We start from the raw sequence: 25,763 nt of genomic DNA on the forward strand, positions 1-25,763 counted from the left end.
ACCGGTCCCTTCTACTTGTCAAGTTGTGCCACAAACTCCTCTTCTCCCCAATTCTATTCAATACCTCCTTATTAGTTATGTGATCCACCCATCTAATCTTCAGCATTCTTCTGTAGCTTCTATTGTCCAAACTGTTTATCGTTCATGTTTCACTTCCATACATGGCTGCACTCCATACAAATACTTTCAGAAACGACTTCCTGACACTTAAATCTAAACTCGATGTTAACAAATTTCTCTTCTTCAGAAACGCTTTCCTTGCCATTGCCAGACGACATTTTATATCTTCTCTACTTCGACCATCATCAGTTATTTTGCTCCCCAAATATAAAAACTCCTTTACTACTTTAAGTGTCTCATTTCCTAATCTAATTCCCTCAGCATCACCCGACTTAATTCGACTACATTTTTCTTTCGTTTCCTTTACTGCTTGCTCAATATACATATTGAATAATATCGGGGAGAGGCTACAACCCTGTCTCACTCCCTTGCCAACTACTGCTTCCCTTTCATACCCCTCGACTTTTATAACTGCCATCTGGTTTCTGTACAGATTGTAAATAGCCTTTTGCTCCCTGTATTTTACCCCTGCCACCTTCAGAATTTGAAAGAGAGTATTCCAGTCAACATTGTCAAAAGCTTTCTCTAAGTCTACAAATTCTAGTTACACAACACTGAAAGCCAACACACAGTTGTGGATATAAAGATCCAGGAGACCAATCTCATGATGTTCCTCAATTGTTTATCAACAACCTTGAAATGACTACTGTTGGTCCATATAAGGTTGCAATATTCAACCACCGAGAATAGTAGAGCTGCAACACCCGTTTTGCAGCAATTTCTCCCCAAATAGTTACACGGAGTTCCCGAACTACGTTATTTCGGGTTGATATGTTTACTGCGGCATTGTGAAGGTGTGTTCTGTACGTACGAGTGTGGTCAGGTGTCATTCCTAGATATTTGGGGTGTTTGTTATGATTCAGACTAACTCCTGCAAGATGCACACTTGTTCTTAGAATTGACAGATCATTATTAAGATGAAATGTCGTGACCTCGTGTTAGATGGATTATGTTTAAGTCTCATTGTGATGAAGTACGTATGCAGTAGCTACAGTAAGATCGTTGTTGAGAACAACTTCTCTGGGTGGCTACAGTAAATTTGTCTCTAGTGGACAACAACAAATAACAAAACTTGTGTCCCTCTGTTTCTGGGAAATCGGCTATATAATGGAGGTTGAAAGTGAGCGGTGTAAGAAGGACCATTGTGGTAGTCCCTTATAGATAATCCTGGTGTTGCTCATACTTCAACCGGTATGACTTGGTCAAATCTGCAAGATCTGTATTATGCGTGCCATTTTTTTGACAGGATATGACTTAGCAGTTTGTAGATGACCCTGTCGCTCCGCGTTGTGTCAGACGCTGATGTGAGGTCCAGGATGTTTACAGGTTTAGAACCGGCTACTATATAAGATGTTAATGACAGCATCAGGTCTCAGCGATTGCAGCCCGGTCTGAATCCTCCTTGTTCTGGTGGAAGGCGTTCTGTGATTGCATCCGAGATCCCGGTACATCAGACACATTCGAAAAGCTTATACATACAGCTGAGCAGCGCTATTGGTCTACAGCTTTGTGGCTGATTGTTTTATTATTATTTTAACACAGCGATGATTTTCGACTTCTCAACTCTTTGGAGATATTTTCATTTGCCATTATAATAGAGATGATGTGTACGAGATACTTTATTTCCGGCACGAGCAAGGAGAACGATCTGGACATGTTCGACTCGATCGGAAAATTTCTTCTTAGTGATCTTAAATCTCGTTTTACGCTGTGTCGCATGTGAGCTTTCATGAGGCAGTCTGGATGTTTCCACAATTGTATCTGCGGCCTAGCCTTGTCTAATACGACAGGAGATTGTTTCTGACTGCAGTGAAATCGACAAGTTTATGTAGCGCTTCATTGTTTCCGGCCTGCTCGGAGGACTTCATTTCTTCAACCGTCTCTGTCCATCGTTGTCTTCTAGAAGCATCGAAACTATGCAGAAGATGGTCAGTGATTTCTAGGACATCACTTTTTGCATAATCTTCATAAAGTTGTTATACAAGCATTATACACTGAAGCGTCAAAGAAACTGGTATAGGCATGCATACTCAAAATACAGAGATATGTAAAGGGGCTGAATACGGCCTACGGTCGGCAACGCCTATATAAGACGTCAAGTGTCTGACGCAGTTGTTAGATCGGTTATTGCTGATACAATGGCAGGTTATCAAGATTTAAGTGAATTTGAGTGTGCCGTTATAGTCGGCGTACGAGCGTTGAAACACAGCGTCTCTGAAGTAGCTTTGAATTGGTGATTTTTCCCGTACGCCCATTTCACGAGGAATATCAGGAATCCGGTAAAACATCAAATCTCCAACGCCGCTGCGGCCGGATAAAGATGCTGCAAGAACGAGACCAACGACGACTGGCGAGAATCGTTCAACGTGACAGAAGTGCAGCCCTTCCGCAAATTGCTGCAGATTTCATTGTTGGGCCAAGAGCAAGGTGTCAACGTGCGAACTATTCAACGAAACATCATCGATATGGGCTTTCCGATCCGAAGGCCCACTCGTTTACCATTGATAACTGACGGACACAAAGCTTGACGCCTCGCCTGGGCCTGTCAACACCGACACTGGACTGTTGATGACTGAGAACATGTTGCCTGGTCTGTCGAGTTTCGTTTCAAATTGTATCAAGCCGGATGGACGTGTACGAGTGTTGAGACAATCTCATGAATCCATGGACACTGCATGTCAGCAAGGCACTGTTCACGCTGGTGGAGACCCTGTAATGGTGTAGGGCGTGTGCAGTTGGACTAATATGGGACCCCTGATACGTCTAGATGCGACTCTGGCAGGTGACACGTACGTAAGCATCCTCTCTGATCACCTGTATCCATTGATGCCCATTGTGCATTGGGCAACGCTCTTCTGAGTTTAAGCACTTCCCCTGGCCACCAAACTTCCCAGACATGAACATTATTGAGCATATTTGAGATGCCTTGCAACATGCTGTTCAGAAGAGATCTTCACCGCCTTGTACTCTTACGGATTTATGGACAGCCCTGCAGGATACATGGTGTCAGTTCCCTCCTGTACTACAGTGTGTAAACTTTTAAATGGCAGACCTCTCCCTAGTCCTGAATCGGTAGAAGTCGGTAAACGTCGGGAGGCTTCGGTAGGCACACAGTTTCGACTGCTGCCAACATTACGTAGCTGACTGCGTCGTACAAGGTAGCCATTGTCGTCTGCTTCGTTATTGTTTTGCGCTGTACTGTTCTGCGTGTTTTTATTGTGCAGTTGTGCTCAACATTATCAAATGAGTGAAGAGGCAGTTGCTGGCCCATCTCGGGAGTCGCCAACAACCCCTACTGGTAGGCCTACGGTTAGAAGGAAACCAGTATTACGTAACGATGCTCGCAAAATTATATTGCGTGTCATTGAATGCTACAAAAGGGAAAGGGAGCAGAAAAAATTGCTTCAACCCATTTACAAATATTCAGTGAGAGCTGCTACATACACAGGACAAAGCATGTGTAGCATTGGAAGATTCAAACAGTTTTCCAAGAATCGTCCTGGTGTATCACCACAAACGCATGGCAAGAAAAGGTGAGTTTCCATTTCAGATATTTTGTTAGAGGTCACTTTGAATTAGCCCCCTATTTCGTCCGAATTACGTTATACTTCATTTTTCCTTGCTACCGTATTGCTTTGTATGGAAACACCACTGGTTACTGTATTATTCCGAAATACATTCATATTATAGTACATTTCCAAATTCAAAAAAATACATGCAGTGCAGAAGGCATTTTCTTATAAATCTTTCTCTCTCTTTTAACTTAGGAAAAGAAGTGGAGAAATCGAAGTAATGATCGATAATTTCAACCAGCGTGTCATTCGCGACACGATAGCGGAATTTTGTTCAGTGCGGAAGATTGTGCCGAGCCTTCGAACACCGCTTCCAGTTTTGAACGACAAAATAGGCTGGAAGTGGAGTACTGTCTCGCTGAGAAAAGTACTTTTGTCTGTGGGATTCGTATGGCGTAAGGTGGAAAACAAAAGGAATGTGTTGTTAGAACGACCAGACATTGTGCACTGGCGATCTCGTTTCATTGTTGACACGAAGAGCTTCAGGGAAGCAGGCAGAGAAATATTTTATCTCGATGAATCGTGGATCGATAACAACTTAACGTTTAATAAATGTTGGCAGAGGAAGGGTGACTTACGTGAAGAGAGTGTCGTTGATGTCACTGCTTGGGGGAGCTCATCGAGAAGACTGATAGTTGCAACTGTCGGATCCAAGAATGGGTTCGTCAAAGAAGGGCAAAGTCGACAAAGGACGAGTATCACGGTCAGATGAATTCGACAAACTTTAAGAAGTGGTTCGGAGAGAAGGTACTGACAAATCTCCCGCCTAATTCAGTTATAGTTGTGGATAACGCTCCTTACCATAACAGGCAAACAGAGAGAACTCCAACGAAATTTGACACAAAAGTGCGAATGCTGGAGTTATACTATATGACCTGTTGAAGTATATTTAAATTTTATAATTAATAGTTTAACATTGCGGGGAATGAAATAAAATTGCGAGCAGTGGGAATCGAACCTGGGTCCGCTACATGACAAGCCTTTACCTAATCAATTGCGCTACGCATGCTACAGTGACGTAGTTGTTGAAACATTGTCCATTACTCTTTTCGGGCGTTCGGAGAACAACTCACCACAGTTTTATTGCAGTCGGATGAATGGTTTGTAAGCGCATAGTAGACAAACATACGTACATTCATTTTTATATACATAGATTTTAATGTGCATGACGATTTCAGTTTCGTTTACAAACAACATTTAAATCGAGTTTTACTTCCAAGCCTTTCGTCTGCTTTCGTGTAAGCATGGCGGGCAATTTGTAGTGCCAGCACTGCAACTGGTAGGCGTGCCTTCGCCCCCCCCCCCCCCCCCCAACGGCTCAGCTCCCCTCCCCTCGCCAGCCAATACTTGCTTCCTCCTCTCCCCGCACTCCCCTCACAAGTCTGCGTCTTACAGTTAACACACTGTACTTCAGACATTAGTCGAGTCCATACCACGTCGTGTTGCTGTAGTTGCGCGCACTTACGGTGTCCGTACATGATATTAGGCAGGTGTAGGAGTTTCATTGGCTCTTCAGTATAGATACAATGTGAAGCAAATACAGCCACATATTAATAGTTCTATATAGACCGATTATAAGTGCTAAATACTATGAGACCAAAAATTAGCGACTTCAACGGCGTTGTTCGCGTCCAACAACAGGTCCTCCACCGTGCGAGAAATTGGGCACTGAGGGAGAGTCGCACAGGTACTTGAGGGTTTGTTCGGCTCAACATTCGCATACAGTTGATGGGGAAGATAGTTCCATTTGGCCATATTATACTTTGTTTTACTCGCACCACTTCTTATTCTGTTGAGGGACCTCCACTTAGTCACATAGATGCTAGAAACGTCATGGTACATCAGCTGGCAACCGTTTCATATGCTGAACTGCCATTTTCTGATTTTTCACGCCGACAACTGTAGCAAACACGAGTTTATTTACGAAAAAAGGAAGGAAGTTTGGAATTTTAACTTCGCATCGACAGCGCTGTCGCTAGTGACGAGTACCAGCTCGATTTACGAAAGGGTGGGGAACGAAATCGCTCACGATCATGTAAAAGGAACTATTCTGGCATTTTTCTAGAGTTATATAGAGGGAAATCACCGAAAACCTAAGCCTGGATGGTCCTACAGGGATTTGACCGTCAACCTTCCGGCGCCCTTCCATGTTTTATTGTATCAACCAATCACTGTGAACGACGTGAATTGTCATGCGAACATCTTTCTGAAGTAGGATAGAACAGCGACAACGTTTATTTTCATTGGAAATTAACTATAATAAACTTTTCATAAGTTGGTGATGACATATAAACCCACAGCGTAGATAAAAGAAGACAGAATCACATATATGACGAAAAGGCCACTGACCTACTATGGACATTTCACCCGCATAAACCCCAGCAGATCAAGAATAAGATCTTCAGTACGACAGGTAGACGGAAAGACCCAAGAACAAATGCATCAAGACAGTGAAAACAGCTCTGGACCAACTTGGAATTTCACTATAAACTATGCAGGAACGGTCCAAACTCGTCAGTTCAATGTTCAAGCTGAATTTCCTTTGTTCCTTATCAGCAAAACGTGTATGGGAACCAGCAGCCTGAAGTGGGCAGAGGAGAGGAAGCTCGCTCGCAGCCAGAGAATGAAAGCTTTTTGGACTTCCAAGGAACAGAAGACTCTTAAAAAGAGTCAGAATGATCCCCTCGGGTCTTTAGTAGGCCCAAACGGAGAGAAGAAGAACAAGAACAAGAAGAATCCACCCATGCCCGACAAACTACAAAGATTTACTAGGCTACTAATGAGGTCAGCAAGGAAATCCACCGCTCGAGGATGAAAGAAAAGGTACATCCTATGCTGGTCAGAGGAATATGTAATATTATTGGATGATTTTAAAAAGCACTGAAGACAGTGAAGTTGGTGAGCGTAGAATCGATATCTTAGATCAAGAACCAAGAAACAGGTGGCAGGAGACAGTACTTCTCTTAACTTAACACAGTGTAATCGTAAGGAATAAAATTTACTACGAAAACTGGGAGGAGGAACCCAGATGACAACTGGAGCTGCCAGTGTATCGTTAAGCTAGATTTCTTCCACACTGACAAAAAACAAAAAATTAAAAATAGCAGTTAACAAAAGAAGGAAATGAGAGGAAATCTGAAGAGCTAGTGAGAAAATTGCTCTTAAAAAAAAGGGGGGGGGCTGAGGATACAGTTGATATTGGTGGAATAGACGCTGCTCTCAAAGACGTGAAAAGCCATAAGGCTCCAGGTGTGGGTGGTGCGCTACCGGAATTTTTTAAACAAAAAAAACCCATAACCTAATCAGTACTAACCAATATCCAACCACTAAACGTCAGATGCAAAGCTGCAATGGAGAAGCAGTGGAAGAAGATATCAGACCAGTGCTACTTCCCAATTCGTCGTCATGATTCATCCGCAGTGCCTCTGGAGATGCCCTCCAGTGGCTGAGTAGTCTTCAGTCTGCTGTTTGACTGTATTGCTGTTTATTTAGTGTATATCGCACCTCATTAATAAACGTTTATTTTTCTAAGTAATTCCTGTAGATACATGATTCAGTGTGCTTTTCAGTTCAGACGAGCTATGTGTGTGTAGAGTGTATAGCGTATTTTCCAATGTGCTAAATATTTTTCTCTCATATCCTATGTGGCTCGTTATGATCCGTGTATTAATTGTATTTTGTGATGTATTATTTATCATAACCCGAAGGTTTATCATTTTTTTTTGTAAACTGTCTTCGTCATGAAGAGCGAATATATACAGGGTGGTTAGAAACAGTCAGAATAGCATGTAAGAGTGTTGTAGGGGAAGTTGTACTGAGAATCACTTTTTAAGGAATAATAATTGCTATATGCGCTGCTTCCGAGTTAATTAGCATTGAAGTTAGCCAATCAAGCCGCTGCGCGCACAAATTCAATCACTTGCACGCGCTAAAATGCGGCAATGCACAGACATTGTGAGTCCGTGAGTTACCACACGTTCAAACGCCCGTTTGGGAAGTTTGAAATTTCAGCCAGGTAAGCAAAAGCCACGTTTCTTCGTTTTGAAGAAACTAAACGGAGAGCAAGTTTGGCTGCACTGTCTCTGGCAGGCTTCTTGGATTTGCGTGCGTGATGGCCTGATTGGATAACTTCGGTGCTAATTAACTCGGAAACGACGCAGCGTGTCGATTTTTTTCTTAACAGTTATTTCTCAGCAGATCCTACTCTAAAACATCTCCAGAAGCTTTTCAGACTGTTTGTGACCAACCTAATTGATCTGCATACCTCTACTTGTGAACGATTTCCGAAACCATCTTTGATTATTTTAAGATAGCGTAAGAGTTCACTTGACCGATCGGTTTCACTACTTTTACTATTTTTACTTTCGGTTTTTATGTATTCTTCCTTTCCTTCGTCTTCTTCTTCCTTGGGGTCCTCGGGAATCGCCCCTTGTACTCCAGACCAGTCCCGATCTGATATTATCGCTAGATAGTTTCGTTAAGTACGTGGTAATTATTTTCCGCAGGTCCTCTAAGAGTAAACAACGGATCGGGAAGTGACGCAGTTCCTAACAACACAGGGTCCGCGCAATGAGCCTGGCCGTTGCTGGGCATCAGTATGAGTCACGACGGTTGGGGAGCAGCACGAATGTGTCCGTCCAAATGCAGCAAAAACTGAAGGGAACCGCGGAGCGGAGGAGGGGCACGAAGCACCGACACCAGGCAAAAGGTAAGACATCAACAAACATTTCAATTTTTGCTTATCCAAGGCACCCACATTGCTGCAGATGTTGTTGTTGTTGTTGTCTTCAGTCCTGAGACTGGTCTGATTCAGCTCTCCATGCTATCCTATCCCGTGCAAGCTGCTTCATCTCCCAGTACCTACTGCAACCTACATCCTTCTGAATCTGCTTAGTGTACTCATCTCTCGGTCTCCCTCTACGATTTTTACCCTCCACGCTGCCCTCCAATGCTAAATTTGTGATCCCTTGATGCCTCAAAACATGTCCTACCAACCGATCCCTTCTTCTAGTCAAGTTGTGCCACAATTTCTTCTTCTTCCCAATGCTGTTCAGTACCTCCTCATTATTTATGTGATCTACCCATCTAACCTTCAGCATTCTTCTGTAGCCCCACATTCGAAAGCTTCTCTTGTTGTATAAACTATTTATCTACCCCATGTTTCACTTCTATACATGGCTACACTCCATACAAATACTTTGGGGAAGGACTTCCTGACCCTTAAATCTATACTCAATGTTAACAAATTTCTCTTCTTCACAAACGCTTTCCTTGACATTGCCAGTCTACATTTTATATCCTCTCTACTTCGACCATCATCAGTTATTTTACTTCCTAAATAGCAAAACTCCTTTACTACTTTAAGTGTCTCATTTCCTAATCTAATTTCCTCAGCATCACCCGATTTAATTTGACTACATTCCATTATCCTCGTTTTGCTTTTGTTAATGTTCATCTTATATCCTCCTTTCAAGACACTGTCCATTCCGTTCAACTGCTCTTCCAAGTCCTTTGCGTCTCTGACAGAATTACAATGTCATCGGCGAACCTCAAAGTTTTTACTTCGTCTCCATGAATTTTGATACCTACTCCAAATTTTTCTTTTGTTTCCTTTACTGCTTGCTCAATATACAGATTGAATAACATCGGGGAGAGGCTACAACCCTGTCTCACTCGTTTCGCAACCACTGCTTCCCTTTCATGCCCCTCGACTCTTATTACTGCCATCTGGTTTCTGTACAAATTATAAATAGCCTTTCGCTCCCTGTATTTTACCCCTGCCACCTTTAGAATTTGAAAAAGAGTATTCCAGTCAACATTGTCAAAAGCTTTCTCTAAGTCTACAAATGCTAGAAACGTAGGTTTGCCTTTTCTTAATCTTTCTTCTAAGATAAGTCGTAAGGTCAGTATTGCCTCACGTGTTCCAACATTTCGACGGAATCCAAACTGATCTTCCCCGAGGTCTGCATCTACCAGTTTTTCCATTCGTCTGTAAAAAATTCGCGTTAGTATTTTGCAGCCGTGGCTTATTAAACTGATAGTTCGGTAATTTTCACATCTGTCAGCACCTGCTTTCTTTGGGATTGGAATTATTATATTCTTCTTGAAGTCTGAGGGTATTTCGCCTGTCTCATACATCTTGCTCACCAGCTGGTAGAGTTTTGTCATGACTGGCTCTCCCAAGGCCGTCAGTAGTTCTAATGGAATGTTGTCTACTCCGGGGGCCTTGTTTCGACTCAGGTCTTTCAGTGCTCTGTCAAACTCTTCACGCAGTATCGTATCTCCCATTTCGTCTTCATCTACATCCTCTTCTATTTCCATAATATTTTCCTCAAGTACATCGCCCTTGTATAAACCTTCTATATATTCCTTCCACCTTTCTGCCTTCCCTTCTTTGCTTAGAACTGGGCTGCCATCTGAGCTCTTGATATTCATACACGTGGTTCTCTTCTCTCCAAAGGTCTCTTTAATTTTCCTGTAGGCAGTATCTATCTTACCCCTAGTGAGATAAGCTTCTACATCCTTACATTTGTCCTCTAGCCATCCCTGTTTAGCCATTTTGCACTTCCTGTCGATCTCATTTTTGAGACGTTTGTATTCCTTTTTGCCTGCTTCATTTACTGCATTTTTATATTTTCTCCTTTCATCAATTAAATTCAATATTTCTTCTGTTACCCAAGGATTTCTAGCAGCCCTCGTCTTTGTACCTACTTTATCCTCTGCATTGCTGCAGATGTACAACGCAAATTCTCACAAGGGACTTCAAAAAGTGTAAGGGGCGTTCGAAAAGAAACGAGCCGGAGGCTTAATTACAGAAACCAGTACCTGTATCTTAAAAGTATTTGTCCTGGCTGTTGAGACACTTGTCGCACTGTGACACAAGATGATAAATGGCTGTCTCATAAAATTCCCGGGGCTGCGATGTTAACCAGTTTCGCACGTACAGCTGCACGCCGCCGTCCGAGGTGAATCGTTTACCCCTCAGAGCCTTTTTAAGGGGACCAAAATGGCATAATCACAGGGGAAGAGGTCCAGATTTTGCAGAGAACCTCCTATCTGAATTTCTGCAGGAGTGCCGTGACTGTACCGGCCGTATGAGGCTTTGCATTGTTGGGGACCCCTCGGGTGAGATTGCCTGGTTGTTTTGATTTGATCGCTTAGCGAAGGGTGGTCAAGGTTTGCGAGAAATGCTAGGCACTCACTGCTGTCCCCTGCTGCAGGAAGCGAATCATGTTGGTCAAAGAAGAACGTCAGTCAGCATAACCTTCCCTGCACCCTTGTGGACGGCGACGCCCAGCTGTACGTGCAGAACTGGTTAACATCGCTGCCCCGAGAATTTTGTGAGACAACCTTTCACCGCCTTGTGTCACAGTGGAACAAGTGTATCAACAGCCAGAGTCAATACTTCCAACATAGAGGTTCTGCCAGTTTTCCGACATAGTCGCCAAGACTCTATAAACAACGGTTGGAGCGTTCTACCAGTCGCACAATTCCTCGACGGTAGATGACGATAATGATTATGATTATGAGTTTAAATGGCCTAAACTACTGGGTCATTAGTCCCTGGACAATAGAAATCTACTTCTTAGACGGAGAGCCTTCCGGGAACCACTGTTGGAATGTTCTCATCGTTTGAAAATGTCTATCTCTCTCGATGTTCTTTCGACTTGCCGAAATGATTGGAATCGCGTGGAGCGAGATCTGGACTTCCCACTCAGCATCAACCATGTCTGTGCTGTCTTAATCAAATTGGTGGCACCTTTTCCCTACAGCCAGATGCCACATTGCGTTTCGTCCATATACCGCCATAATTTCACGGTGAATCTGCGTGAAATTTACGTAGACGAATCGTACTACCACGCGACTTCAACTATGGAATTCGGTTTGCAGTTGCCACACAGTTTCAGTCGCACGGTGATGTCCTGTTATCCTTACCGCAGCATCAGTCGCATACTGTGATGCCCTGTTATCCTTACCGCACCATCAGACGTACACTCTGATGCCCTGTTATCCTTACCGCAGCAGAACTGTCTCTGCGGAGAACCCAGAAAATGTACTCGCTTTCCGACAATGCGCCACACTGGTTGCGCGATGGCTTTAGCGTGAGACGAACTGTCTAACTTATTTTTTGGAACCCACGTCGTATTTGAGTAATGGATATCTTTAACCCGTCACGTTAACATTCAGGATAATTTGATTTTACAAACCAATCATCCAGAGTGTTTTTCATGCTTTGTTTCAAGCAGTTTGTGTTGAAAGGATGAATGTTACAAATTTCTTAATTACAAATTACAAATTCTCGTGCAAAGTCTCTGTGCCAAGTACACTTATACGTTCCCACGTGTACACTGTTTTCAACAAGTTGACCATGATGTCTTGAAACATATGTTTTCCATGCATATATCACAACAAGTAACAAAATTTTGTATGGAGTTCTAACATATTGCAGTCGGGTTTCATAAAATTAGCTGTTCAATTGACGTTTAAATCATAGCACCTACCACTTTCCAGTCTTATGTAGGTACGCCTACATGGTGTGTTTTAGTTTTTTGTAATTACTAGTAAGGACAAAAACAGAAAACAGATCTCGAAAATCTTATTTCTACAATCGGCCTGTGATGTCTGGGGAGACTGAACTTGTAAAGAAGAACCATCAGAATCAACTGCTTGAATGATAAAATCCATGGAGTATCGCCGATTGTGGAGGGGCCACATAAAACGTAAGAGTGGTGGATGTTTGCAAGGATCAATAAACAATTGTGTGCCTAGAGAATTCCGCAAACGTGGTTACTAAAAGAAGAACATTGACGGAAGAAAAATAAGCTGTCCAGATTCGAGAAAGTCTGAGAAATACAGTGTTATATGAAAAGCAGTAACGGGCTGAAATGTTATCCGGAAAAAAACCTCTCTATATTCCCGAAAGCCTTAGAAATGCTGTCATAACAAGATATGTTGATGTATGAGAACAAATAATGGGGTGAAAATTGAGGTTTGATTTTTTCTGCTGGGAATCTGTGACGATGATTGACAATGTCGCGCTAATCTAGCCCAGGGCTTCATTTCGGCCATAACGACGTTCCAACATCTCCTAGGAAATTTTTTTTTGAACTCAGAGGAACAAGTTGGCACAGGGGATTTAAAACTGTACGCATGTATTAAATCGGAACGTAACTATAATTTGCCGCCGCGTCGACACCACTGAGCGTGACAGTGGTTGACAAACGTGATGCTATATGGTTGGGCTTGCAGCGAGGTGCTGTGTGTGTGTGTGTGTGTGTGTGTGTGTGTGTGTGTGTGTGTGTGTACAGTATACCCAGCGTAAGTTCACAATGTAAGTTTTCGAACGTTCCCGCTGGCAGCAGTTGAAAACATGACGTCACAGAAACGAAGACTATCTACTTGTGCCGATGTGTGTCGATCAGAGCAAGGGAGCTAAGTGACACTGCTATGGGGACAGTCGGTAGCACCTGTTGTTTAGATGAAATCTTGTGATTTTATTGTTGCGATTATAAGAAAAACCTCAGTTTCCGACACAGTGTTTTGTAAAATAGGTCTCAATGTAAGATTCATCACAAGTTTTAAAAAAAGAAAAGTTGCGATTTTTTATGAGGCGTTAACGAAGTGCGTACCGGCACATAAAATTTTAGAAATTAACCCTCGCCATACCAGGGGGTTACTTTATGCACATCCTTTGAAAATATTATAATCTAGTCAGTTGCGTTATATTATAACATTTTGAAAGAAATACTTGCTTTTTTTTCAATGACTTCTTGTACCAGATCGCCTCAGTGTTTTAAATCTTTCACGTAAACTTAATCCAAAAACTTAAGTCGTAGTGGTAGCTGTCACTTTCCACAATGGATGAAGTATTTAGTACTTCAAAGTTCAGGACTTTAATTACACATCAGCATCTCTAAAAAGTGTGTTGTGAGTAAAAGGTAAGAACAATTACTGAAATCGGCGTTTTTAAATTTTTTGTGGTCGTCATGAAGTACCCTAAGCTTTGTAGTACACATCATTGAAAATGCGTTGATGTTCCTAAGAGTGTGCTGAGATATTTTCAGTACACATCAGTACCTAACTATGTTGTTAATATAAGCCAGCAACAAGTAACGATTTTTTTCGCTTTTTTTGGGGTAGAGATATATTACACTCCCGCCGCCACTGGTAATGAGCGTTATGGCAAATTTGTTGGTATTGTTGGGGTTAAGCACTGTACGTCTGGTGACCGAACTGCAGCGTTGCACCGACGTGAGAACGGTGCCACGTCTCACGGAGCTGCCGCCACGTGGTGTTGCGAGGCCGCCTACAGTGTGTTCGGCGCTCCGAATCACTGTGACGGAATGAGTGAAGTATTGGTATTGTAGCGGTTTCTCGCTACCTCCTGGCTGTGTAAAGAATGCGTGTTTGGATTCTGTCGATCCCTTGTCGTTGCCTCCAGAAGACATAAACAATTGACAGGAAAAATTTATCTGAAGAACACTCAGAGAATAAAAGTGTTGTAACTCAACCAAAAAACTACTAAAAGAACCATCAGAACAGAAAACGAGAAAATGAACTTATCGCTCAATAATCAAGCACACCATTTCATGTAAAGATCTGTAATTGTTAAAAATTGTTAGTAAAAGTTTATATACGTTACAAAAAAAAAAAAAAAAAAATAGCGAATGGCTGAGGTTTGGGAGATTTCTGTTGCTACACATAATCGTTAGTGGTGTCGTAGAGTTCTTTTTACAAGTTGTCTGGGTTAATTACCATCTTTTGCAGCTGCAATGAAAGTGTTATTAAGACCAGACGCGTTACGCATTATTCTAAAGCATCTTCAGTGGTCATTTTGCAATATGGATTTTTTTTTCTCTCAACAATTTTGTTGGATAGTTAGCCGGCGTTGCTTATTACTATAATGAGTTTTAATTGATATCGTAACTCACTTTTTTGTTTCCTACTGCATTCTTGTTGTTCTTCCATGTGTATGTTTTGGATATTGAGGAGACAGTATGTTTTGGATATTGAGGAGACAGCACTGCACTAAATATTTAGCTTTCTGTATTGAGAAGTCTTCTCGGTATTTCGTGTGTTTTGTTTTACTGTTGCGCGATGCGTTCGTCTTTTGTTTGTTTTGATAGTGGTGGAAGCTTCTGCTAACGCACTAGGAATGTTAATGTTTTCCGATTCAAAAGTGTGTGTTTGTACTTTTTTTGTGAGGTGTGGTTGTCCTTGGGTGTGTGCGGGGGGGGGGGGGGGGGGGGCGTGGGCGTGGGCGTGAAGAGAGCTAACGTGATATTAATTCTGTGGTGTCGAGAAGTTGGAAGTTCTCTTGTAGTTTACAGATACACAGCAGTCAAGACATGTTAGCACCCTTCACACACACGGAAAATATAAATACTACAGAGCTATAGCACCACTATCAAAACAAACAGAAGACGGACGCATTCCGCAATTACAAAACAAAACACGCGAAATGGCGAGAGGACAGTAGTTGTAGTTCTTCAAAGCATTGAAGCGCAAAAATTTAGTGCAGCGAAAGTGCTGTGAGCAGAATACCCAAAACGTACATATGGAAGAAGAACAAGAATGAAGTAAAAAAAAAAATGAGTTAACGATAAGAATTAAAACGGCTTATAGCAGCAAGCAAGGTATGCGCACTGATCAGGATTCTGTCTAACAAAATTGCAAGAGAGAAAAACCGTATTGTTAGAGTGACCACTGAAAATGGATTTAGAGCAAAGCGTAACGCGTGTGTCCGCAGCTCGTGGTCTCGCGGCAGCTTTCTCGCGTCCCGAGCGTGGGGTCCCGGTATCGTCCAAAACGAAGAGGCGACGCAACAGACGACAAAGCCGAACCAGTGACATGGACGACCAGAGGATGGAGACCTCTGGCGGGAAAGCGTCGGACTCATCTCCGGCGAACGCAAGAGAAACAAAGCACCGAACCACAGGACCTCGTCCGCCGGCCGGACCGCCCACAGCAACAACTCCCGCCTCCACATAGTGCTCAAGTGCAGGAACGTTGTGCCTATAATGTCATCACTTGCAATGTAAATAGAATGAATTCGGTTGTCAAGACAGATGCCCTCACAGAGTTCCTGGAGCATCCATCTGCCGACGTGGAAATGCTGCAAAAACATTTACGCGCCGTCAGGCACGGAAAATAAGCAGGCCAGAAGCCAGTTCTTCAACGAAGACATCTGCGGACTCCTTCCACGACAACAGCAATGTTGTGCTGGGAGGCGACTTCAACCGCGTAGCTGCTCCAGAGGATCAAATCCCGGTACCAAATCTGTGCGCGGAGCTGCAGGAACTCGTAAGAAGACTAAAATTAGACGACTCGTGGCGCCTACTGTACCCCAACGCAACCGAATTCAGGTATTTCCATAACCGTGGAAGAAGCAGGCTCGACAGGATTTGTGTGAACAGGGAGTTGGCCGCCTCTGTATCGCATATGGAAGTCTGAAGCTACAGCTGAGACCCAGAAAAACCCCAGGAGGAAGATCAGCATGGAAACTCAACACGCAACATCTTAGTGAGTGGCAGGAGATTGCGCACTACATACAAGAAAGCTTACTGACGCGGAGTCAATATCCGTCCAGCACACAATAGTGGGTCGAATGAGGGAAACCGCAAATAGCGAAGACACTGATCAGGCACATCTCGGGGAAAGCGTTCTGGAGGAAGAACACGGCAGACTTTTAGGCACAGTGTCTGAAGGACGCACTCAACGATCCTCCAGACGACGACCTGCTTCTACATCTACATCTACACTCCGCAAGCCACCTGACGGTGTGTGGCGGAGGGTACCTTGAGTACCTCTATCGGTTCTCCCTTCTATTTGTTTCTATTTGTATTGTTCGCGGAAAGAAAGATTGTTGGTATGCCTCTGTGGGGGAGCAATATACTGCTTGACTTCTCGGTGAAGGTATGTTCTCGAAACTTCAACAGAAGCCCGTACCGAGCTACTGAGCGTCTCTCTTGCAGAGTCTTCCACTGGAATTTATCTATCATCTCCGTAACGCTTTCACAATTACTAAATGATCCTGTAACGAAGCGCGCTGCTCTCCGTTGGATCTTCTCTATCTCATCTATCAACCCTATCTGGTACAGATCCCACACTGCTGAGAAGTATTCAAGCAGTGGGCGAACAAGTGTACTGTAAGCTACTTCCTTTGTTTTCGGATTGCATTTCCTTACGATTCTTCCAACGAATCTCAGTCTGGCATCTGCTTTACCGACGATCAACTTTATATGATCATTCCATTTTAAATCACTCCTAATGCGTATTCCCAGATAATTTATGGCATTAACTGCTTCCAGTTGCTGACCTGCTATACTGTAACTAAATGATAAACGATCTTTCTTTCTATGTATTCGCAGCACATTTCACTTGTCTACACATTAGATTCAATTGCCATTCCCTGCGCCATTCGTCAATTCGCTGCAGATCATCCTGCATTTCAGTACAATTTTCCGTTGTTACAACCTCTCCATATACTACAGCACCATCCGCAAAAAGCCTCACTGAACTTCCGATGTTATCCATAAGGTCATTTATATGTATTGTGAATAGCAACGGTCCCACGACACTCCCCTGCGGCACACCTGAAATCACTCTCACTTCGGAAGACTTCTCTGCATTGAGAATGACATGCTGCGTTCTGTTATCTAGGAACTCTTCAATCCAATCACACAATTGGTCTGATAGTCCATATGCTCTTACTTTGTTCATTAAACGACTGTGGGGAACTGTATCGAACGCCTTGCGGAAGTCAAGAAACACGGCATCTACCTGGGAACCCGTGCCTATGGCCCTCTTGAGTCTCTTGGACGAATAGCACGAGCTGGGTTTCACACGATACTCACGATCTCACGCGAGTCAGAGCAATAAAGGCGCGCCTACTCAGCCTCAAGCCACAACAAATGAAAGGCGTCTTCGTTCTCAGCCGGACACACGGCGCTAACCAAGATGAAGCTGCCACACTGCACCACCTGCACAGAGAGAGGGAAGGGGCAAACAGCAGAGCTATTAGGGAGCTTAGCGACGCAACAGGCCGTAAGATGACGACCAGACGGGACACAATGCGTCACATAGAGGAGCATTTCACTGCCCTCTTCAAGAGCGATGTTCCAGACGACGCTGAGACTGCGAAAAGAAGCAACGCGGAGACAGCTGAAAAACGCTGATCGCGGTCTGCTGACCGAGGCCGTGTCCGAGTACGAAGTGAGAGCCGTCCTCAAAATCTGCTCCAGGAGCGGACGGAATACCGTCAGAATTCTACGTCACGTGCTAGTTGACGATAGGTGGAATAATTACGGAAATTGTTAATGAAATTCTGAATGAAAAGGAGATACCACCATTGTTCCTCGAGGGACTATAACTCTGATTCCAAAAACAAAAACTCCGAAAGTACTAACAGATTTCCGCCCAATAACCCTCTTAAATGCGGATTACAAGATAGCAGCGAAATGCGTAGCCGACAACATGAATCTCGCCCTCAAGAAAGCCATCATCCCGTGACAGACCTGTGCAGTGTCAGGCAGGAACATGGAACATCTTCGACGCCGTCTGCACGTACAGAGACGTTATAGCGCACGCCGCAACCGACAGCGCTACTGCAGCGATTATTTCTGTCAACTTCCAGAAGACCTTCGACAGGAACGGTCACCGGTACCTGCTAAAAACTTTGACAAGACTCGGTTTTTGCTCCAAATTCACCCAAGTCATCCAAAACGTGTCGACCAATGCCACATCTAGAGTGATGATAAACGGTTGGTTATCCGCGCCAATAAAATTGCAGAAATCCGTGAGGCAAGGGGTGCCGCCTGTCGATGGCTTTATTCACAGTAGCCGTTGACCCACTCCTCAGAAAACTCGCCGCCGCCATCAAAGGCTTAAAGTGCAGGACACAAAAGTGACATGCATGGCATATGCCGATGACATGAGCATTTTTGTGGAAGAAAAGCAAGAAATCGACAAAATTTTCCCAATAATAGAATGCTTCGATAAGGCATCCGGAGCGAAAACAAACCCCAAGAAAACAGTGCTGCTCCCGAGAGGGAAGTCGAGAGTGAGAGAGGCCAGACCGTGGTGCCAGGTGACGGAGGAACATAAGGCGATATGTATCGGGCTGCAGCACTGCCCACAGAAAATGGCCGCAGAAAATTGGCGGAACATCTTGAACACCACCAGAGGGCTCGTGAGAACACACTCCAACAGACAACACAGATCCTGGCGAAAGCACGGTACATGGGACAGCTAATAAATGTACCGACTGAAATAGGCAAGTCCATAACAAGCGCTGTGTGTTATCTGCTGTGGAGGCGGGAAATCTTTAAAGTGTCGCCGGCCGGAGTGGTCGAGCGGTTCTAGGCGCTTCAGTCTGGAACCGCGCGACCGCTACGGTCGCAGGTTCGAGTCCTGCCTCGGGCATGGACGTGTGTGGTGACCTTAGGTTAGTTAGGTTCAAGTAGTTCTAAGTTCTAGGGGACTGATGACCTCAGATGTTAAGTCCCATAGTGCTCAGAGCCATTTGAACCATTCGAACAAACATCTCACTGCAACCCTTATCAATAATCATATTAGGTTCATCTAGAACTGTGTTTGTGCCTCTATACAAATATTAAGAATTGCCAAGACTTTTTCTATAACATATGACTCAGGTGTGTTTCTCTCTCTCTCTCTCTCTCTCGCTCTCTCTCAACCAATATTTCACGACTAGCTCTCGTTAAAGCAAATATGGATCCTTCCTAGTGAAATAGTGGCAACTATTTATTCACAACCGATAGAAAAAGAGACACATGTTTTCATCTGTTACTGTCCTTCACAGTAGTCACCAGCGTTGTGTAGGAATAATTGCCAGCGATGTGGAAGGCGTACTATACCGTTAGCAGAACCTATTCCGTTGATGGTGCATATGGAGCGGTCGAAAGTTATTTTAATCCTCGTATACGACTGTGATGGTGGTGTTATCCTAACGCATTACGTTCCTCCACGGTAGACCGTCAATGCACAGTGTTACTGTTCGTTTTTACAGCATTACCTGCGACCAGCTTTGCGAAAGAAGCGGCGACACTTTCTGCGCAGCCTCCCCCCCCCCCCCCCCGCCCCCATCATTTTGTACGACAATGCAGCGGGCGCATAGAGCGCAAGCTGTGGCTGCTCTGTTGGGTCGATGGGACTGGGAAGTACTGTATCACCCATCATACTCCCCGGACTTAAGTCGTTGTGACATTGATTTGATTCCGAAGATGAAGGAACCATTTCGTGGCATCCGCATCAGAACTATTCCAGAGATTCGACAGGGCAAGAGAACCGTTCCATTCACACCATCAGCAGAACAGGCTCTGCTAAGAGTATACTACGCCTTCCACATCGCTGGCAACGGGTTCTACACAACGCTGGTGACTATTTTGAAGGACAGTAACAGGTGCAAACGTGTAACTCTTTTGTATCGGTTGTGAATAAATAGTTGCCACTATTTAAGTTCCATGTCATTGTTCATTGTTTTCATAGATGTGTGCCATAATCAGTAAGATAAAACTACTATCAGCTTTTAAGAGATGCCATACTATGGTACCAGACCAATCTCTCTCCCAAGTGTCAGCAGTTTTGAAATGACGGAATTAACAAACTCATAAAATTATCTAAAACACAAACAAAAACTGAAAAAAAGAAAAGAAAGAAGAACTCAATGTCCCTCCACCACTGACACCTAAAGGTATAAAACTAAAATAAAATCACAGAAACATTATAAGTCAATTTGGAAGCAAACAAAATATAAAAAAATAGACATTTTATAAACAAAATTTGTGTATGAGAAAAGAAACACAGCGAAGAGAAAAGAAAAAGACAATTGATAACTAACAGCAGATATACACAAGAAACTTAAAGGTATCTTCATATGCATCAATGTATTGTTAATTTGTAAAGAAAACTTTATCACATTACAAAAACGAAAAACGAAATGCTTCGATTGCCGGCGGGCTCATGGATTTTCACCTGTCTCAAGATGACTGGGTGTTGCCTCGTTTTCGTCACCATCATTCATCCCCATTACGGTCGGAGGAGGGCAACGACAAACCACCTCCATCAGGACCTTGCCTGGTACGGTGGAGTCTCCCGCATCGTTCCCCTACGCTCCGTCAAGAAGCATGGGACTTCATTTCCATAACACCTCTGGTCTCAATAAGACATTCATTACAATTGCGAAAGACGATAACTATCCTCTACAACTTGCATATCTGTAACTGCAGAAAAAGAGGTAGAAGAACAAAGAAGACAACACGTATACATTTAGTGTTTTTACTGCGAAGGAACTTTAGCACATCTCTTCATCATTACGTGAATGACATTGACATTCAGATGTTGGACAACCTCTCTCCTATTGACAACCGTTTTCTCCTTCGTACTTAATCGTAGCTGGAAGAACGACACAGTTCGTAGGTGGTGGTGCGAAGCCACTGTAATCCATATAACTTAGCCCGGTAAACATAGACTCTCTCCTTACAGTCGTAGTCCCATTTACCTCATCAATAGTGTTCGCAACGTGACCGAACGAATAATCAGTAGGCGGATAATGTGGGTAGCTTTAGTCACAGAGATAGCTAACAAACATGCAGTGTGGCTTTCGCAGTCATAGAGCTGCATTCGACCATCTGGTCTCGCTGGGTGACCGGCGTCGTGCACAACTTTCTGTGGAAGTGCCAGACTATTTTTTTGTTTGGAAACGGTCTACGACACTTGCTGGAGGACGTGAGTCCCAGGGGCTGTTGGTGGGCGTGACTTGGTAGATGATTGTTGCAGTGTCTGTGTGTTTATGGGTTGCATTTTTTCATATGACTTGTCAAGCCAATGGCAGCACGGCATCTCTTGCCGCAACTTTCACAAGTGTATCTGGCTGCTGAGGCAGGAGCAGTGGTAGCATTGCGAAGCTTTTTATGCCTTAATCTGTCTAACAAGCCTTCATCATGCTTCGACATTCCAGATTATGTATCATCACTCCACTCTGATCTCATGCTAGCCCGTGCCTCCCATCTGTTTGTGTCGATTCCAAAGCTCCCCATATCTCGTTTACAGGAGTGCTTGAACCTCAGTACAGGACGTCCTACAGGTCTTTTGGCTATAGAGATCTCTCCAAGCATCACCTCACGCGGTAATCCGTCAGGATCCATACGGTGGACGTGTCCCAGCCAGCGGAGTCGTCTCTGCTCCAGGATAGCTGAAATACTGTTGCAGTTAGTTTTAGATAGCACTGCTTCGTTGGTCACTCGGTCCTTCCACGTTACTCAGAGGATGGATCTCAGACACCGCATGTGAAAAGAATTAAGGCGACGTTCTTGTTTGGTACAGGTAGTCCATGTTTCCGATGCATACAAAAGGATGGTGAGGACGCAAGTTTGCTATACAAAAGTTGTCGCAGCTCATCCAATGCGAGCATCAATTTCCTTGCCAACAGATATGTTTGATTCTATAGTAGATCCAAGATAGCAGAAGTTATCTACGACTTGCAGAGTAGTGCCACCTAGTGTGATATTCGGCTTTGTATTAGCACCCTGAACCATAACTACAGTCTTACTGCTCTTTACACTCATCGAGAATAGGTGGCATGCGTGACTAAATCTTCATACTAGCGCTTGCAGATCTTCTGTGGAGTTCGCAACAATTGCAGGATCATCAGCATACAGGAGATCACGAGTGACTATATCGTAGCGCTTTGTCTTACTCTTCAGAAGACTGACATTGAAAAGCAATCAACGTTATTGGCTGTCTCCGGCTGGGCACGTTGATGATCTTGCAGTCTACTGCAGTTGCCGGCGGATCTGGTTGCTCGGGCGGCGACTACAGCTGTCTTTTGACTTCGCTACTGTTCGAGCATGGACGTGGCTTCCACTTTTCCACCGAAACAACTCTGTTGTTGTTGTGGTCTTCAGTCCTGAGACTGGTTTGACGCAGCTCTCCACGCTACTCTACCCTGTGCAAGCTTCTTCATCTCCCAGTACCTACTGCAGCCTACATCCTTCTGAATCTGCTTACTGTATTCATCTCTTGGTCTCCCTCTATGATTTTTACCGTCCACGCTGCCCTCCAATACTAAATTGGTGATCCCTCTATGTCTCAGAACATGTCCTACCAACCGATCCCTTCTTCTAGTCAAGTTGTACCACAAGTTCCTCTTCTCCCCAATTCTATTCAATACCTCCTCATTAGTTATGTGATCTACCCATCTAATCTTCAGCATTCTTTAGTAGCACCACAATCCGAAAGCTCCTATTCTCTTCTTGTCCAAACTATTTATCGTCCACGTTTCACTTCCATACATGGCTACACTCCATACAAATACTTTCACAAACGACTTCCTCACACTTAAATCTATGCTCGATGTTAACAAATTTTTCTTCTTCAGAAACGCTTTCCTTGCCATTGTTACTCTACATTTTATATCCCCTCTACACCGACCAATACCAGTTACTTTGTCCCCAAATAACAAAACTCCTTTACTACTTTAAGTGTCTCATTTCCTAATCTAATTCCCTCAGCATCACCCGACTTAATTCGACTACATTCCATTATCCTCGATTTGCTTATGTTGATGTTCATCTTATGCCCTCATTTCAAGATACTGTCCATTCCGTTCAGCTGCTCTTTCAGGTCCTTTGCTGTCTCTGACAGAATTACAAAGTCACCGGCGAATCTCAAAGTTTTTATTTCTTCTCCATGGTTTTTAATACGTACTCTGAACTTTTCTTTCATTTCCTTTACTGCTTGCTCAATTTACAGATCGAATAACATCGGGGAGAGGCTACAACCCTGTCTCACTCCCTTCTTAACCACTGCTTCCCTTTCATGCCCCTTGACTCTTATAACTGCCATCTGGCTTCTGTGCAAATTGTAAATAGCCTTTCAGTCCCTATGTTTTACCCCTGCCACCTTCAGAACTTGATAGAGAGTATTCCAGTCAACATTGTCAAAAGCTTTCTCTAAATCTACAAATGCTAGAAACGTAGGTTTGCATTTCGTTAATCTATCTTCTAAGATAACTCGTAGGATCAGTATTGCCTCACATTTCTATCGAATCCAAACTGATCTTCGCCGAGGTCGGCATCTACCAGTTTTTTCATTCGTCTGTAAGTTAATAGCGTTAGTATTTTGAACCATGACTTATTAAACTGATAGTTCGGTAATTTTCACATCTGTCAACACTTGTTCTCTTTGGGATTGGAATTATTATATTCTTCTTGAAGTCTGAGGGTATTTCGCCCCTCTCATGCATCTTGCTCACCGGATGGTAGAGTTTTGTCAGGACTGGCTCTCCCAAGGCTGTCAGTAGTTCCAATGGAATGTTGTCTACTCCCGGGGCCTTGTTTCGACTCAGGTCTTTCAGTGCTCTGTTAAACTCTTCACGTAGTATCATATCTCTCATGTCATCTTCATCTACATGCTCTTCCATTTCCATAATATTGTCTTCAAGTACATCGCCCTTGTATAGACCCTCTATCTACTCCTTCCACCTTTCTGCTTTCTCTTCTTTGCTTAGAACTGGGTTTCCATCTGAGCTCTTGATGTTCATACAAGTGGTTCTCTTATCTCCAAAGGTCTCTTTAATTTTCCTCTTAGCAGTATCTATTTTACCCCTAGTGAGATAAGCCTCTACATCCTTACATTTGTCCTCTAGCCATCCCCGCTTAGTCATTTTGCACTTCCTGTCGATCTAATTTTTGAGACGTCTGTATTCCTTTTTGCCTGCTTCATTTATTGCATTTTTATATTTTCTCCTTTCATCAATTAATTTCAATATTTCTTCCGTTACACAAGAATTTCTACCAGCCCTCGTTTTTTTACCTACTTGATCCTCTTCTGACTTCACTACTTCATCCATCAAAGCTACCCATTCTTTTTCTACTGTATTTCTTTCCCCCATTCCTGTCAATTGTTCCCCTATGCTCTCCCTGAAACTCTGTACAACCTCTGGTTTAGTTAGTTTATCCAGGTCCCATCTCTATAAATTCCCACCTTTTTGCAGTTTCTTCAGTTTTAATCTACAGTTCATAACCAATAGATTGTGGTCAGAGTCCACATCTGCCCCTTGAAATGTCTTACAACTTAAAACCTGGTTCCTAAATCTCTGTCTTGCCATTATATAATCTATCTGATACCTTTTAGTATCTCCAGGGTTATTCTATGTATATAACCTTCTTTCATGATTCTTAAACCAAGGCCGGCCGGAGGGGCCGTGCGGTTCTAGGCGCTACAGTCTGGAGCCGAGCGACCGTTACGGTCGCAGGTTCGAGTCCTGTCTCGGGCATGGATGTGTGTGATGTCCTAAGGTTAGTTAGGTTTAATTAGTTCTAAGTTCTAGGCGACTAATGACCTCAGGAGTTAAGTCGCATTGTGCTCAGAGGAATTTGAACGATTATATACAAAGTGTTAGCTACGCTGTGCGCAAAATTCTACCAGGCGGCTTCCTCTTTCATTTCTTAGCCCCAATCTATATTCACCTACTATGTTTCCTCCTCTCCCTTTTCCTACGCTTGAATTCCAGTCACCCATAACTATTAAATTTTCGTCTCCCTTCACTACCTGAATAATTTCTTTTATCTCATCATACATTTCATCAATTTCTTCGTTATCTGCAGAGCTGTTCGGCATATAAACTTGTACTACTGTAGTAGGCGAGGGCTTCGTGTCTATCTTGCCACAATAATGCGTTCACTATGCTGTTTGTAGTAGCTTACCCGTACTCCTATTATTTTATTCGTTATTAAACCTACTCCTGCATTACCCCTATTTGATTTTGTATTTATAAACCTGTATTCACCTCACCAGAAGTCTTGTTCCTCCTGCCACCGAACTTCACTAATTCCCACTATATCTTACTTTAACCTGTCCATTTCCCTTTTTAAATTTTTTATCGTACCTGCGCGATTAAGGAATCTGACATTCCACGCACCGATCAGTGGAACGCCAGTTTTCTTTCTCCTGATAACAACGTCCTCCTGAGTAGTCCCCGCCCGGAGATGCGAATGGGGGACTATTTTACCTCTGGAATATTTTACCCAAGAGAACGCCATCATCATTTAA

The 25,763-nt window shown here is 43.5% G+C and overlaps 2 protein-coding genes across 3 annotated transcripts in view; both read left to right on the forward strand.

The window, feature by feature from the left end:
* LOC126292139 (uncharacterized) overlaps positions 1 to 25,763 on the forward strand; it is a 670,252-nt gene that overhangs the window by 289,221 nt on the left and 355,268 nt on the right. The gene's annotated exons all lie outside the window — the stretch shown is intronic.
* The window catches only part of LOC126292140 (uncharacterized), a 383,319-nt gene that overhangs the window by 140,135 nt on the left and 217,421 nt on the right, over positions 1 to 25,763 (forward strand). The window contains exon 2 of the mRNA XM_049985979.1: positions 8,198 to 8,400. Coding sequence (XP_049841936.1) covers positions 8,262 to 8,400 — 139 coding nt within the window. The 5' untranslated portion in view covers positions 8,198 to 8,261. The remainder of the gene's footprint in view (positions 1 to 8,197; positions 8,401 to 25,763) is intronic.

The sequence above is a fragment of the Schistocerca gregaria genome, chromosome 9, assembly GCF_023897955.1.
Source record: "Schistocerca gregaria isolate iqSchGreg1 chromosome 9, iqSchGreg1.2, whole genome shotgun sequence".
Classification (NCBI taxonomy): Eukaryota; Metazoa; Arthropoda; class Insecta; order Orthoptera; family Acrididae; genus Schistocerca; species Schistocerca gregaria.